General features: G+C 40.3%; 1 protein-coding gene and 1 pseudogene across 1 annotated transcript; one reads left to right on the top strand and one right to left on the bottom strand.

Moving 5' to 3' along the window:
- On the bottom strand, positions 7,058–8,533 carry LOC483608 (hsc70-interacting protein pseudogene; annotated as a pseudogene).
- OR4S1 (olfactory receptor family 4 subfamily S member 1) lies at positions 16,684–17,613 on the top strand. The gene is given in 1 exon segment (NM_001388641.1): positions 16,684–17,613. A coding segment is annotated over 1 exon segment (930 nt).
- Positions 17,614–17,946: the final 333 nt, after the last annotated feature.

The raw sequence follows: 17,946 nt of genomic DNA, 5'->3' as shown, positions 1-17,946 counted from the left end.
GCTCCATGCCGGGAGCCTGACATGGGATTCGATCCTGGGTCTCCAGGATCGCGCCCTGGTCCAAAGGCAGGCGCTAAACCGCTGCGCCACCCAGGGATCCCTCAATGAAATAAGATTATGGACAAACATTATATGTTCTCATTCATTTGGGGAATATAAATAATAGTGAAAGGGAATATAAGGGAAGGGGGAAGAAATGTGTGGGAAATATCAGAAAGGGAGACAGAACGTAAAGACTGCTAATTCTGGGAAACGAACTAGGGGTGGTAGAAGGGGAGGAGGGCGGGGGGTGGGAGTGAATGGGTGACGGGCACTGGGGGTTATTCTGTATGTTAGTAAATTGAACACCAATAAAAAATAAATTAAAAAAATAAATAAAAGAAAGGACAAAACCTAAAAAAAAAAAAGAAATAAGATTATGTGCAATTGTAAAGTCCTACATATGTCTAGGTTGTTGTCCTTATATTTGACTTCTATAGCTGTCATTTATTCATTCATTTAATGAAAAAATATTAATTTAGTACTGGCTATGTACGAGGCATCTTCTAAACACTTGGGGTATATTAGAGAACCAAAGAGACAGTAAGCCCAGCCTCATGTAACTCATGTTCTAGTAGAGGATGCAGACAATGAAATAGTAATATAATAAATAAATTAATTATATGATATGATTGATAGCAATATGTGCTATGGAAAGAAGAAAAAGTAGAACAGGGTAAAGGAGTTTGGGAGTGCTGGGATGTTGCTGTTTTAAATAAGGTGATCAAATATCCATTTTGAGAAAGTGTGATTTGCACAAAGACTTCAGGGCATGAGGGGTTAGCCACTAAATATCTAGGGGAAGAATGTTCTGGATAGAAGAAACCACCAGAGCAAAGATCCCAAGGTGACAGCATGCCTGATGTGTTCAATGAATGTTATGGAGGCCAGTGTGCTTGAAAGGAGGGAACAAAGGGAGAGCGGGAGGTGATGAGGTCAGAGTGGCAGTGCGGATGGGACCTTGTAGAGTCTTGTGCATCGTGGCAGAGGTCCTGGATTTTACTCCGATGAAGGGCACCCATAAAAGGGCTTGGAGAGAGCTCCAGCTGTCCCAAGGAGAGCAGACTGGGATGCAGAATGCGGTAGAGGAGCATTAGGGAAACCAGCTAGTCAGCAAGGGAGGAGTGGTTGTGGCTCAGAGCAGGGAGAGAGCTGTGGACATGGTAGAAGCTGATTCTCATTACATTACGAAGTAAAGACAGAATGAGTCTTAACTGATTGGTGTGAGATGTGAGAAAAGAGGAAAGAAGGATGACTCCCAGAGTTTTAGGCTCCCATTCCTTTCTGAATGGTCACATCAACTGAGATAGAAGGCTGTCAGAAGAATGTGTTTTGGGACGCCTAAGTGGCTCAGTGGTTGAGTGACTGTCTTCGGCCCAGGGCGTGTCCTGGAATCCCGGGATTGAGTCCCACATCAGGCTCCCTGCATGGAGCCTGCTTCTCTCTTTGTCTGTGTCTCTGTCTCTCTCTCTGTGTCTCTCATGAATAAATAAATAAAATCTGAAAAAAAAGAATATGTTTGTGGGAGAGGGCAGGTGTTCATTTTTTGGACATGCTGAGTAGGCAGGCAGGTATTTATTCATTTGTTTATTTTACTAAACATACCCTGAATGTGTTCCATGTGAACGTACTGTACACTATGTGAATGCATGTTATGTACAGCCATTGAACATTATCCAGACATGAATGATCAGGAGCCTTGCTATCAAACAACTGAAGAATCTAGTGGGAACATGTAAATGAAAAATTTTAGCAAAATATCATAAACGTACATCATTATGGCAGTGTGTCCCATGAGCAATGGAACACAGAGAAACTGACAGGTATTCTTATTCAAACTTTAAAATTTCATCACATTCATTTCTTGAATTTTGAATCATCTTGCATGCATTTTATTTTTTCCTTCCGAGACTTCTTTTTTGTTGAAGAAGAGTGGATGTACAATGTTAGATTCGTTTTTGGTGTTCAACACAGTAAATCAATAATTCTTTTTATCAGACAATGCTCACCATAAGTTAAGTCACCAGATGGCACCATACAACTAACCAATTAATTATTTAAGTATAGTTGACACCTGTATTAGTTTCAGGTGTATAGCTTAGTGATTTGACAAGTTTATACATTAAGCTATGTTTATCACAAGTATAGCTACCGTCTATCCCATTAAAATCACTATGACAATATCATTGGCTGTATTCTTTATGCTCTGATTTTACACTTGTGACTTACTCATTCCATAACTGGAAGCCTGTATCTCCCTCTCCCCTTCATCTATTTCACCCAATTCTCTACACCCTTCCCCTGTGACAATCAACAGTTTGTTCTCTGTATTTATAGTTCCAATTCTGCTTTTATGTCTATTTATTTTTAGATTCCATTTGTGAGTGGGGTTTTACGGTTTAGGCCTTTCTCAGTCTGACTAATTTTACTTAGCATAATGCCCTCTAGGTCTATCCATGTTGTTTCAAATGGCGTGATCTCATCCTTTTTTATGGTTGGGTAGTATTCTCTCTCTTTCTCTCTCTCTCTATACCACATTTCCTTATCCATTCGTCTACTGATGGGCACTTAGGTTGCTTCCCTGTTTTGGTTTTTGGAAATAATACTGCAGTAAACATAGGGGTGCATGTATCTTTCTGAACTAGTGTTTTCATTTTCCCTGGGTAAATACCCAATAGTAGAATAATTGGATCATGTGCTATTTCTATTTCTTTTTTTTTAATTTTTTATTGATTTATGATAGTCACACACACAGAGAGAGAGAGAGAGAGAGAGAGGCAGAGACACAGGCAGAGGGAGAAGCAGGCTCCATGCACCGGGAGCCCGACCTGGGATTCGATCCCGGGTCTCCAGGATCGCGCCCTGGGCCAAAGGCAGGCGCTATACCGCTGCACCACCCAGGGATCCCTCTATTTCTAATTTTTTGAGGAACCTCCAATACTGTTTTCCACAGTGGCAGCGTCCAACTATTCTTTTTTCTCCACATTCTTGCAAACACCTTTTGTTTCTTATCTTCTTGATTTTAGTCATTCTAACAAGTGATATCTCATTGTCATTATGATTTGCATTTCCCTAATGATGAGTGATGTAGAGCATCTTTTCATGTGTATTTTGGCTATCTGTATGTTTTCTTTGGAAAAATGTCTATTCAGATCCTCTGCCTAATTTTTAATCAGACTTTTTTTTTTTTTTTTTTGGTGTTGAGTTGTAGAAGTTCTTTTATATTTTGGATACATATATAACCCCTTATGGGATATATCATTTGCAAATATCTTCTCCTATTCAAGAGTTTGTCTTTTGTTAATGGCTTCTTTCATTGTACAAACGCTTCCTATTTTGATTGTAGTCCCAATAGGTTATTTTTGCTTTTGTTTCCCTTGCCCTCGGAGACATATCTAGAAAAATGGTTATTATGATCAATGTCAGAGAAATTACTGCCTGTGTCCTCTTCTAGGATTTTTTAAATGGTTTTGGGTCTCACATTTAGGTCTTTAATCCATTTAGAGTTTTTTTTTGTATGGTGTTATAAAGTAATCCAATTTCATTCTTTTATATGTAGCAGGCTAGTTTTCCCAGTACCATTTTTTGAAAAATCTGTCTTTTCCCTACTATATATTTTTTACTCATTAGTTGTAGATTAAATTGACCATATTATTGTGGGTTTTATTCTGGGCTCCCTATTCTGTTCATTTGATCTGTGTGTCTACTTTGTATCAGTACCATACTGTTTTGATTACTACAGCTTTGTGGTACAAATTGGAATCTGGAAGTGTGATATCTCCAGCTTCTTTCTCAGCATTGCTTTGGCCATTGGGGTCTTTTGTGGCTCCATAAAAATTTTGATATAATTTCTTCTAGTTTTGTTAAAAATGATTTTGGTATTTGATAGGGATTGCATTGAATCTGTAGATTGCTTCGGGTGCTATGGGCTGTATACCAATCTTAATTCTTCCAATCTATGAGCATGGACTATCTTTCCATTTGTTTGTGTCATCTTCAATTTCTTTTATCATGGTTTATTGTTTTCAGAGTATAGGTCTTTCTTTATGTTTATTCCTAGGTATTTTATTCTTTTTGGTGTAATTTGTAAATGGTATTTTTAAAATTTCTCTTTCTGCAACTTTCTTATTAATGTATAGACATGCTACTGATTTCTGGGTATTAATTTTGTATCCTGCCACTTTGATGAATTTATTATTTGTTAGTTTTTCAGTGGTGTCTTTAGGATTTTCCCCTTCTTTTCTTTTTTCTTTCTTGTCTGATTGCTGTGGCTAGGACTTCCAGTACTATATTGAATAAAAGTGGCAAGAGTGGATATCCTTATCTTGTTCCTGACCTTAGAGAGAAATCTCTGTTTTTCACAATAGAGCATGATGTAAATTGTGGGTTTTTTCATATATGGCCTTTGTTATGCTGAGGTATGTTCTCTCTATCCCCATTTCATTGAGAGTGGCTATTTTTTAAAAATCATGAATGGAAGTTAAATCTTGTCAAAAGCTTTCTCTGCGTCTATTGAGATGATGAATGATTGTTATCCTTTGTTTTGTTGATGTGGTGTATGAGGTTGATTGATTTGTGAATATTGAATAATCTTTGCATCTCAGGAATAAATTGCACCTGATCATGGTGAATGATCTTTCTAATGTATTATCAGATTCGCTTTGCAAGTATTTTGCATCTATGTTCATCAAGGATATTGGCTTATAGTTTTCTTTTTTCTGATGTCTTTATCTGGTTTTGGAATCAGGGCCTCATAGCATGTATTTGGAAGTTTTCCTTCCTCTTCTATTTTTTGAAATACTTTGAGGAGAATAGATATTAACTCTTTTATTTATTTATTTATTTATTTATTTATTTATTTATTTATTTATTTATAGAATGAGCACAAGTAGTGGGAAGGGGCAGAGGGAGAGAGAGGATCCTAAGCAGGCTCCATGCCGAGCCCCATGTGGGGCTCGATCTCATGACCCTGAGATCATGATCTGAAATTAAGAGTCAGATACTTTAACCACCTGAGTCACCCAGGTGCCCCTAAGTCTTCCTTCAATTTTTGGTGGAAATTCGCCTGTGAATCCATCTAATCCTGCACCTTTATTTTTGATAGTTTTTTAAAATACCACTTCAATTCTGTTACTTGTAATTGGTCTGCTCAGATTTTCTATTTCTTTCTGGTTCAATTTTGGAAGATTTCATATTTCTAGGAATTTATCCACTTCTTTTAGGTAGTCCAGTTTGTTGGCATGTAATTTTTCATAGTATTCTCTTACAACCATCTGTATTTCTGTGGTGTCAGTTGTTATTTCTCTCTCACTTCTGCTATTATTTATTTGGGTTGTTTCTCTTTTTTCTTGCTGAGTCTGGCTAAGAGTTTTTTTTTTTTTTTTAACTTTATCTTTGCAAAGAACCAGCTGTTGGTTTCATCATCATTTTTGTTTTTCTTTTCGTTTGTTATTATTATTATTATTTTTCTTGGTCTGTCATTTCTTTTTTTTTTTTTTTACAGGAAAAAAAAGCTTTTAATAAAATTCAACACCCATTCATGACAAAATCCTAGAAAACTACAAATAGAGATACCATTCCTTAATTGGATAAAGAGTGTATTTTGAAATAATCCAAGTCAATACAGTTCTTGAAGGGATAAAATTGAAATCTTTCCTTCAGGGACCGAGACTGTGATAAAGCCGAGACCACCGCTCCTGCTAGTCAGCTTTTTGCTGAAGGACTATCAAATATGATACAGCAAAATGAAAATTTAAGAAGCATACAAATGATGCAACAAGTAAACTTGCTATGATTCGCAGGTGACATGAATTTGTATAAGAATATCCAAATGACTCTACAAATCAACTTCTTGAATTAATAAGTGAGCATAGCAATTTCGCTTATTATAAGGTATACATAAAAACCAATTACTTCTATATGTTAGCAATGTAAAAGAGGAAAATCAAAAATATAAAATAATGTCATTAACAATAGCATCTGTCATTTCTTTCTGCTGTGATCTTCATTACTTCCTTTGTTCTTCTCATCTTGGGTTTTCTTTGTTCTTTTTCCAGTTCCTTTAGGTGCAATGTTAGATTGCTTATTTTTTTTTCTTATTTCTTGAGGTAGTCCTGTATTGCTATATATTTCCTTCTCAGAATTCTTTTCACTGTGTTCTGGAGATTTTGAACTGTTGTGTTTTCATTTTCATTTGTCTCCAATGTCTTTTTAAAATTTCTTCTTTGACTGCTTCAATGACCTACTGGTTGTTTAGTAACATGTTGTTTAATCTCTAGGTTTTTTTTTCCAGTTTTTTTTTTCTTGTGATGTATTCTATTTTCATTGTATTTTGGTCAGAAAAGATACATGGTCTTTTAAGAAGACAAAAGTCTTCTTAAACTTATTGAGGCATATTTTGTGTCCTAATATGTGATCTATTCTGAAGAATGTTCCCTGTACACTTCAAAAGAATGTGTATTTTATTGTTTGTGGATGAAATGTTCTGTATATATCTGTTAGGTCTGTCTGGTCCAATATGTCATTCAAAAACATTGTTTCCTTATCAGTTTTCTGTCTGGATGATCTACCTATTGATTTAAGTGGAGTGTTAAAGCCCCCTACTATTATTGTGCTACAATCATTTTCTCCCATTACGTCTATTAATATATGCTTTATGTGTTTAGGTGCTCCAGTGTAGAGTGTGTATAAATTTACAATTGTTATGTCCTCCTGTTGGATTTATCTCTTTATCATTCTACAATGCCCTTCTTTGTCTCTCGTTACTGTCTTTATTTTAACATATTTTGTCTGATAAAGTATTGCCTTAGAGCTTTATTTTCACTTCCATTTGCACCGTGAATATTTTTTTCACAAATTCACTTTTAATCTGTATGCATCTTTAGGTCTGAGTTTCTTGTGGGCAGCCTATATGTATATTTTTTTAAAAAAATACATTCTACCACTCTGTGTGTTTTGACTGAAGCATTTGGCCATTTACAATTAAAGTAATTATTGATAGGTATGTGATTATTGCCATTAAAAAGCTCTGTTTTTAATGTTTTTAAATATTTTTAAGGTTTAAAAAGTGTTTAAAGTTTGTAATTCCTAGTAGGAAAACATTATCTGAATGAATACCCTAATGGCAAACCACTGTAGAATGTTTCAGTTGCATGTGGGGCAGAGGGGTAGGGATTCTCTTCACAGCACCCCAGCTTTCTTCTTGAGAAGGTCAGAGGTACACTGGTTTGTATTATTGCGACATCCATTAGGTGATCGAAGTTGCTTTTCTTTCAGCAAGGGCTTTGTCAGAAGGGCATTATGCTTGACCTCCAAATTTGGCTGACAATTTACTGATGAGATTCATAACCTTTGGGTTGCTCTGATATTTTGTCATATTTGCTGGGTTCTGGGCTACATCCTGGAAGGCCACCATAACTTCTGGATCCTGCATGGCTGCAGGAACCTCTGGGTCACTAAGAATTTCATTGAGCCCAGGCATTCCTGCCATTCCAGGCATCCCCCCTGCCATTCCAGGCATTCCTCCAGGAAAATTACTAGGCATTCCCCCTGGAAAGCCACCTGGGAAAGAGCCATACTGAGCTCCTGATTGTCGTCTGGCTTCTTCCTCCCTCTGGGCTCTTTCATGTTCTTCCCAAGCCTTCTTAACCCTTTCTATTCTTTCTTTGATCTCTCGCTCTTCACGTTTTCGTTCATACTTCCTCCGATGTTCAGCAATTTTCTGGGCCCTGGGTTGAACTTCTTTCAGCATTGCACTAGCATCTTCATCATAATCCAGTTTACAAGCAAGGGCAAGATCATGTGCTGCTTCTTCCCAATGACCCAGAAGTCTGTGTGCTTTCCCTCGCCACTTGTAAGGCTGCGCTGAATCAGGATTTATTTCGATAGCTCTGTCACAGTCTCGAATGGCAGCATTTGGCTTCTGTAATTTGATGAAGACACTGGCTCTTTTGGCATACAAAATGGCTAAGCGAGGATTTAGTTTGATGGCATCTGTGAACAAGTCAATGGCTTTCTGTAGTTCACCATCATTTAGGGCATCAATGGCAGCCACTTTTTTATCATTTGCCTGATCCATCATTTCCTCGGTTATCTCTACATTTTCATCTCCCATTTCTTGAGGGGCATCAGTATCTGGTTCAATTACACCTTCATTGTCAATTTCTAGATCACTTTCCTCACTTGATGGTTCGTCTGTCTTTATGTTTTCCTCTGCCTTCTTACTATCTCTTTTTTCTTCCTTGATATTGTCTTCTGATTTAGTTTTATGAGTAGCAGGTGGTATTTTACCCCCCATGCTCTCCACCCACTCCCGCAGGAAACGCATTTCCTCGGTGTGCAGAACGCTCGGATCCTGCTTACACATTTTCACGAAGGCCTGAAGCTCGCTCACTTTTGCGGGGGTCCATGATCTAGAGGCGCTGGCGGGCGGCGGGCGGCAGGTGCGGCGAGGCTGCGGCCCGATTCCAGGAGCGGGTACTAGCCCAGCGTGACCGTGTGGAAGGGGCAAAAGCACTTTTTTTTTTAAATAGTTCTTTGTTTGTTCTCATATTCTCTGTCTTTGTGATTGATGGATACCTACAGTGTTTTGTTTGGCTTTCTTTTTCTTTAATTTTTGTGTATCTATCACAGGTTTTGAGTTCATGGTTATCATGAGATTCATATAGAGCTTCCTAAGTAAATAGCAGTGCATATTAATTTGATGGTACTTAACTTCAAACACATACTATATTTTAAAAAAACAGGAAAAAAGATAAATCTTTCTTGTATCCTTCTCTCCCTTTTTACTCCATTCTCCACATTTTATGTATATGCTGTCATATTTTATATCTTTTTATTCACAATGTTCTAGTATCTAATTATGGTCATTTATCTTCCATGTAAGGATGTCCCTTTAACATTTCCTGTAAGGCTATTTTATTTTATTATTATTATTATTATTAATAAAAAATTTATTTTTTATTGGTGCTCAATATATCAACACATACAATAACACCCAGTGCTCAGCCATCAAGTGCCCACCTCAGTGCCCATCACCCAGTCACCCCCACCCCCGCCCACCTCCCCTTCCACCACCCCTAGTTCGTTTCCCAGAGTTAGGAGTCTCTCATGTTCTGTCTCCCTTTCTGATATTTCCCACTTAGTTTTTCTCCTTTCTCCTTTATTCCCTTTCACTATTTTTTATATTCCCCAACTGAATGAGACCATATAATGTTTGTCCTTCTCTGATTGACTTATTTCACTCAGCATAATATCCTCCAGTTCCATCCACGTCAAAGCAAATGGGTATTTGTCGTTTCTAATGGCTAATATTCCATTGTATACGTAAACCACATCTTTATCCATTCATCTTTCGATGGACACCAAGGCTCCTTTCACAGTTTGGCTATTGTGGACATTGCTGCTAGAAACATCGGGGTGCAGGTGGCCCGGATTTCATTGCATCTGTATCTTTGGGGTAAATCCCCAGCAGTGCAATTGCTGGGTTGTAGGGCAGATCTATTTTTAACTCTTTGAGGAACCTCCACACAGTTTTCCAGAGTGGCTGCACCAGTTCAAATTCCCACCAACAGTGTAAGAGGGTTCCCTTTTCTCCGCATCCTCTCCAACATTTGTTGTTTCCTGCCTTGTTAATTTTCCCCATTCTCACTGGTGTGAGGTGGTATCTCATTGTGGTTTTGATTTGTATTTCCCTGATGGCAAGTGATGCAGAGCATTTTCTCATGTGCATGTTGGCCATGTCTATGTCTTCGTCTTTGAGATTTCTGTTCATGTCTTTTGCCCATTTCATGATTGGATTGTTTGTTTCTTTGGTGTTGAGTTTAATAAGTTCTTTATAGATCTTGGAAACTAGCCCTTTATCTGATATGTCATTTGCAAATATCTTCTCCCATTCTGTAGGTTGTCTTTTAGTTTTGTTGACTGTATCCTTTGCTGTGCAAAAGCTTCTTATCTTGATGAAGCCCCAATAGTTCATTTTTGCTTTTGTTTCTTTTGCCTTTGTGGATGTATCTTGCAAGAAGTTACTGTGGCTGAGTTCAAAAAGGGTGTTGCCTGTGTTCTCCTCTAGGATTTTGATGGAATCTTGTCTCACATTTAGATCTTTCATCCATTTTGAGTTTATCTTTGTGTATGGTGCAAGAGAGTGGCCTAGTTTCATTCTTCTGCATGTGGATGTCCAATTTTCCCAGCACCATTTATTGAAGAGACTTTCTTTTTTCCAGGGGATAGTCTTTCTTCGTTTGTCGAATATTAGTTCACCATAGAGTTGAGGGTCTACTTCTGGATTCTCTATTCTGTTCCATTGATCTATGTGTCTGTTTTTGTGCCAGTACCACACTGTCTTGATGACCACAGCTTTGTAGTACAACCTGAAATCTGGCATTGTGATGCTCCTAGCTATGGTTTTCTTTTTTAAAATTTCCCTGGCTATTTGGGGTCTTTTCTGATTCCACACAAATCTTAAGATAATTCATTCCAACTCTCTGAAGAAAGTCCATGGTATTTTGATAGGGATTGCATTGAATGCATAAATTGTCCTGGGTAACATTGACATTTTCACAATATTAATTCTGCCAATCCATGAGCATGGAATATTTTTCCATCTCTTTGTGTCTTCCTCAATTTCTTTCAGAAGTGTTCTATAGTTTTTAAGGTATGGATGCTTTACCTCTTTGGTTAGGTTTATTCCTAGGTATCTTATGCTTTTGAGTACAATTGTAAATAGGATTGACTCCTTATTTCTCTTTCTTCTGTCTCATTGTTAGTGTAGCGAAATGCCACTGATGTCTGGGCATTGATTTTGTATCCTGCCACACTGCCAAATTGCTGTAGGAGTTCTAGCAATCTTGGGGTGGAGTCTTTTGGGTTTTCTATGTACAGTATCATGTCATCGGCAAAGAGGGAGAGTTTGACTTCTTCCTTGCCAATTTGAATGCCTTTTATGCCTTTTTTTTTGTCTGATTGCTGAGGCTAGGACTTCCAATACTATGTTGAATAGCAGTGGTGAGAGTGGACATCCCTGTCTTGTTCCTGATCTTAGGGGAAAGGCTCCCAGTGCTTCCCCATTGAGAATGATATTTGCTGTGGGCTTTTCGTAGATTGCTTTTAAGATGCTGAGCAATGTTCCCTCTATCCCTACACTCTGAAGAGTTTTGATCAGGAATGGATGCTGCATTTTGTCAAATGCTTTCTCTGCATCTATTGAAAGGATCTTATGGTTCTTGTTCTTTCTCTTGCTGATAGGATGAATCACATTGATTATTTTATGAGTGTTGAACCAGCCTGCATCCCGGGGATAAATCCCACTTGGTCATGGTGAATAATCTTCTTAATGTACTGTTGTATCCTATTGGCTAGTATTTTGTTGAGAATTTTTGCATCCATGTTCATCAGGGATATTGGTCTATAATTCTCCCTTTCGGTGGGTTCTTTGTCTGGGTTTGGAATTAAGGTGATGCTGGCCTTATAGAATGAATTTGGAAGTATTCTATCTCTTTCTATCTTTCCAAACAACTTTAGTAGAATACGTATGGTTTCCTCTTTAAAAGTTCGATAGAATTCCCCAGGAAAGTTATCTGGCCCTGGCCTTTTGTGTCTTGGGAGGTTTTTGATGACTGCTTCAACTTCCTCCCTGGTTATGGGCCTGTTCAGGTTTTCTATTTCTTCCTGTTCCAGTTTTGGTAGTTTGTGCTTTTCTAGAAATGCATCCATTTCTTCTAGATTGCCTAATTCATTGGCGTATAGCTGTTCATAATATGTTTTTAAAGTCATTTGTATTTCCTTGGTGTTGGTAGTGATCTCTCCTTTCTCATTCATGATTTGATTAATTTGATTCTTCTCTCTCTTCTTTTTAATAATAAGGCTGGCTAATGGTTTATCTAACTTATTAATTCTTTCAAAGAACCAACTCCTGGTTTTGTTGATCTGTTCCACAGTTCTTCTGGTCTCGATTTCATTGAGTTCTGCTTGGATCTTTATTAACTCTCTTCTTCTGCTGGGTGTAGGATCTATTTGCTGTTTTTTCTCTAGCTCCTTTAGGTGTAAGGTGAGCTTTTGTGTTTGGGTTCTTTCCAGTTTTTTCAGGGATGGTTGTATTGCGATATATTTCCCTCTCAGGACTGCTTTTGCTGTATCCCAATGATTTTGAATGGTTGTATCTTCATTCTCATTATTTTCAATGAATCATTTTAATTCTTCCTTAATTTCCTGGTTGACCCTTTCATCTTTTAGCAGGATGGTCCGTAACCTCCACGTGTTTGAAATCCTTTCAAACTTCTTGTGATTTAGTTCTAATTTCAGGGCATTATGGTGTGAGAATACACAGGGGATGCTCCCAATCATTTGGTATTGGTTCAGACCTGATTTTTGATCCAGTATGTGGTCTATTCTGAAGAAAGTTCCATGTGCACTTGAGAAGAATGTGTATTCAGTTGCGTTTGGATGTAAAGTTCTGTAGATATCTGTGAAATCCACCTGGTCCAGTGTATCATTTAAAGCTCTTGTTTCTTTGGAGATGTTGTGCTTAGAAGACCTATCAAGTGTAGAAAGCACTAGATTGAAGTCACCAAGTAGAAGTGTGTTATTATCTAAGTATGCCTTAATTTTGGTTATTGATTGATATATTTGGCAGCTCTCACATTCGGGCATATATATTGATGATTGTTAAGTCCTCTTGTTGGATAGATCCTTTAAGTATGATATAGTGTCCCTCTTCATCTCTCACTACAGTCTTCGGGATAAATTTTAGTTTATCTGATAATAAGGATGGCTACCCCTGCTTTCTTTTGAGGAACATTTGAATGGTAAATGGTTCTCCAACCTTTTATTTTCAGGCTGTAGGTGTCCTGTCTAAAATGAGTCTCTTGTAGACAGCAAATAGATGGGTCCTGCTTTTTTATCCAGTCTGAAACCCTGAGCCTTTTGATGGGGTCATTAAGCCCATTCACGTTCAGAGTTACTATTGAAAGATAGGAGTTTAGTGTCATCATGATATCTATTCAGTCCCTGTTTTTGTGGATTGTTCCATTGGATTTCTTCTTAAAGGTTTAAGAGTCCCCCTTAAAATTTCTTGCAGAGCTGGTTTGGTGGTCACATATTCTTTCAGTTCCTGCCTGTCTTGGAAGCTCTTTATCTCTCCTTCTATTCTGAATGAGAGCCTTGCTGGATAAAGTATTCTTGGCTGCATGTTTTTCTCATTTAGGACCCTGAATATATCCTGCCAGCCCTTTCTGGCCTGCCAGGTCTCTGTGGAGAGGTCTGCTGTTACCCCAATACTCCTCCCCATATAAGTTAGGGATCTTGGTCTCTTGCTGCTTTAAGGATCTTCTGTTTACCTTTGGAATTTGGAAGCTTAACTATTAAATGTTGAGGTGTTGGACAGTTTTTATTGATTTTGGGGGGTGATCTCTCTATTTCCTGGATCTGAATGCCTGTTTCCCTTCCCAGATTAGGAAAGTTTTCAGCTATGATTTATTCAAATACATATTCTGGACCTCTGTCCTTTTCCGTGCCCTCGGGAACCCCAATTAAATGTAGATTTTTTCTTCCTCAGGCTGTCACTTATTTCCCTTAATCTATCATCATGATCTTTTAATTGTTTGTCTCTTTTTTCCTCAGTTTCCCTTTTTGCCATCAACTTGTCTTCTATGTTACTCACTCGTTCTTCTACCTTGTTAACCTTCGTTGTTAGGACCTCTAGTTTGGATTGCATCTTATGTAATTGATTTTTAATTTCTGCCTGTTTGGGTCTAATTTCTGCAGTCATGAAGTCTCTTGAGTCCTTTATGCTTTTTTCTATAGCCACCAGTAGCTTTACAATAGTGCTTCTGAATTGGCTTTCTGACATTGAATTGTAATCCAAATTTTGTAATTCTGTGGGAGAGAGGACTGTTTCTGATTCTTTCTTTTGAGGTGAGGTTTTCTTTCTCGTCATTTTGCTCAGTGCAGAGTGGCCAAAAACTAGTTGTATTGGGAAAAGGAGAAAAAGAGAGAAGAGAAAGAAGAAAAGAAAAAGAAAAAAGAAAAAAGAAAAAAGAAGAAAAAAAAAGAGAAAAAAAGAGAAAAAAAGAAGAAAAGAAAAAAGAAATAAAAAGGGGAGGGGAAGCAAACAGAAATCAAAAAACAAAAAAACAAGGGGGAGTATCCTCTGTTTCTGCATACTGTAAATCCCTTGACTTCCCTGGAACTTTCCAGTGCTGCTTGGTCAATAATTTGTTTTTCCCCTGTCCGTCTAGCTGGTCTTCTGGGGGAGGGGCCTGTTGTGCTGATTTTCAGGTGTTAGCACTTGGGGGAGCTGCTCATCCCCTGCCTGGTGCAGGGCTCAGTGAGTGATGTTTATCCTGTTTATCCGGTGAGGCCACTGTGAGGCTCAGTGGGGGTTGTTTACCCCGTGAGGCCCCAGGAGGAACAACCCCAATGGCTGCGGCAGCTCCAGAGCCCTGGGTTCAGCTCCCCCATTAACTCCGGAGCTCTCAGTCTCCAGGGGCCTGGATGCTGGGTGGGGGGGGGGGGGGGGGCGCTCTGATCCGCTCAGCTCGGGGCAGGAGTGTCCTTGCTGTCCTGGGCCCTCCCGGCCTCTGCCTGTCTCGGGGGGAGGCCGGATCCTGGGCTGTGTCCCCGCGCCCTGTGCTCCGGGGCCTGTGCTGTTGGATTCGCGCTCCCGCCCCGCAGCCCCCTCAGCGCAGCAGCCCCCGAGCCCCTCCGAGCAGCTTCCCGGTCCCGCCGTGCGCGCTGCAGCCCTTAGGGAGCTTGGCGCACTCTCCTGGGCGCAGGTGTCTGTTAGTGTCCCAGGGAGCCCGAGGGCATCCCCGCCCTCCTGGGTCCTGCTCTAACTCCCTGCGAGCCCTTTTCCCCCCCGGGAAGATTGGTGCAGCTCTTGCTTCTCCGGGACGGGGCTCTCCTGTCCTGGGGACACTCGCCCCGGCCTTAGCCCGGCTCCTCGCGGGGCGCCTCCCCCTTGGAGGCCTTTTGTTTATTTCTTTTTTCCTCTTTTCCTCGTCTTCTTACCTTGATAGAAGCGCGAACTCTTCTCACTGTAGCATTCCAGGTGTTCTCTCTTTAAATCCCATCTCGAATTTGTAGATTTGCAGGATGATTTGAAGGTTATCTAGGTAATTTGGTGGGGACAGGTGACTTGGGGACCCTACTCTTCCACCATCTTGCCCCGCACTCGCTAGTTTAGTGATGATAAACTCTTTACCTTTTGTTGATCTGAGAAAATTTTTATCTTGAGCCAGTCTGGTTTGACCTGGCTTTTTGTGGCTTTGTTTTGGAACACTACCAGGAGGATGGGCCTCTGACTTCCCCACTAGCTGGCAGAACTTCTTTGCTGACCTCCAGATATCCTGTTAGAACTTAAGTACCTGCTTAAAACACTAGTTGCTCTTTTAAACCAAGGCTTTTTTTCTGTGACCAAAGATAGAGGGATCTGTTCTCAGGCCTTGGGTACTATACCTCCCTACTCCCACTTAGAGCATCAAAGGTGGGGTTCCCTTTGTACTATGTCTCTGTCTCTCTTGGTGTCTCTTGCCATTCTATATTTGATTGTTTAGGAGCTGTTGAGTCAGCCCTCAGTTCTTTTGGAATTGTTCTAAGTGTAATTTGGTGTGTTCTGTGGAGGAGGTGGGACCAGGCTTCCTGTGTCACCATCTTGAACTGGAAATCTGCCTGTTTTTTAAACTTTGAAACTGAGGTCCTGAAGAGTTAATTGATTTGCCAAAGTCCACAGTTAGTATATAGCGTAGCTGGGACCTTGTGATGTAGTGGTTTATGATTAGAAGTACGTACTTGGTCTTTGCTATTTGTAGCACATGGCTTCTAAAACCCTTGAATTTCCTGAGTGGTGAGAGAGATCAGGGTGTCTTTCATTATGTTAATGAGGTGACCTTTGGAATGCCCCTAGGTCATGTGAGGTTGGGGGATGAGTGGATGGGGAACCAACCCTGTGATTGCAGGGTTCTACCTCTGGAACTTGGGGGAGGAAAGAGGGACTAATGGTTGAATGATGGCCAATGGCCAATGATTTAAACACTCATGCCTAAGTACTGAAGGCTCCATAAAAAATCCAAAGGCTGAGGTTTAGAGAGAGTCCAGGTTGGTGAACAGGTGGAGATCTGGGGAGAGTGATGCTGTCAGAGAGCATGTAAATTCCGTGCCCTTACCACAAATCTTGCCTTATGCATCTCTTCCATCTGGCTATTCCTTAGTTGTATCTTTCTATAATAAATCTTCTTCTGAATTCTGTGAGCTGCTCTAGCAAATGAATCAAACAGAAGGAAGGGGGTCACTGGAATCTTTGATCAATAGACATTATCAGAAGCACAGTTGATGATCTGGGTTGCAACTGGCATTTGGAATACAGAACAGCGGCCAGTCTTGTGGGCTGAACGCTTAACCGGTAGGATCTGAAACTGTCTCCAGGTACATAGTGTCAGAACTGAGTTGAATTGTAGGACACCTTGTTGGTTTCTGAGAATTGCTTTAGGTGTGGGGAACTCTTCTCCCTCAATTGTAGTTTGGTGTTAGAATCATTATTAGTCCTGAATACAGTATTCTGATTTCCCCGATTTGGGAAACTTTCTAATATCATATAATTTATGTCCTTGCAGAGCTAACTACTTTGTCAGTGCTCAGGGCAGAGAAGCCATGGGAACCAAGAACAACGTGACTGAATTTGTGTTGTTCGGCCTTTTCCAGAGCAGGGAGATGCAGCTTGTGTGCTTTGTGGTCTTCTCCCTCTTCCACGTGCTCACTGTCCTGGGAAACCTTCTGGTTATCATCACCATTAATGCCAGCAAGACCCTGAATGCTCCCATGTATTTCTTCCTCAGCCACCTGTCTTTTGCGGACATGTGCTATCCATCTGCTACCACACCCAAGATGATTGCTGACACTTTCGTGGAGCGAAAGACCATCTCCTTCAATGGGTGCATGACCCAGCTCTTTTCTGCCCACTTCTTTGGTGGCACTGAGATCTTTCTCCTCACAGCTATGGCCTATGACCGCTATGTGGCCATCTGTAGGCCCCTGCACTACACGGCTATCATGGATCGGTGGAAGTGTGGTCTGCTGGCAGGGGCCTCTTGGGTGGGTGGCTTCCTGCATTCCATCCTACAGACCCTCCTCACAGTCCAGCTGCCCTTTTGTGGGCCTAATGAGATTGACAACTTCTTTTGTGATGTTCATCCCTTGCTGAAGCTGGCCTGTGCAGACACTTATGTGGTGGGGCTCATTGTGGTGGCCAACAGTGGCATGATATCTCTCGTGTCCTTTACCATCCTTATCATCTCCTACGTGGTCATCTTACTGAACCTGAGAAGCCAGTCATCTGAGGGTCGGCGCAAGGCTCTCTCTACATGTGGCTCACACATCGTCACTGTTCTTTTGGTCCTTCTGCCCCCCATGTTCATGTACATTCGTCCCTCCACCACCCTGGCTGTTGACAAACTTGTCATCCTCTTTAACATTGTCATGCCACCTTTGCTTAACCCTCTCATCTACACGTTGAGGAATAATGAGGTGAAAAATGCAATGAGGAAACTGTTTAGAGTAGAGGGGAACATGGGGGAGAAGTGACATCTAGGGAATCAAATCCAGCCTGGACCTTGGGGGACTTCCCATCTTGTAGCATCTCCAATTTAATGCTTGTAATGACAACCGTATAATCATCACCACCACCACCACCACCACCACCACCACCATCATCATCATCATCATCATCATTTCACATACTCCTTCACCCCTTCATTCATTAAATATTGAATGTCTGCAATGAGTGAGGCACTGGGGCCACAAGTGAAAGCAAGATGTAATCCCTCCCCTCAGGGGGGTCATAGTCCAGGAGGGCTCATTCAGGAAACCTCTGAGGTCTATGAATGAAGGAACATCCTGGAAGATTGAATATATCAT

The sequence above is a fragment of the Canis lupus genome, chromosome 18 (genome assembly GCF_011100685.1).
Source record: "Canis lupus familiaris isolate Mischka breed German Shepherd chromosome 18, alternate assembly UU_Cfam_GSD_1.0, whole genome shotgun sequence".
NCBI classification, from domain to species: domain Eukaryota; kingdom Metazoa; phylum Chordata; class Mammalia; order Carnivora; family Canidae; genus Canis; species Canis lupus.
This window is presented reverse-complemented; position numbering and strand designations above follow the sequence as displayed.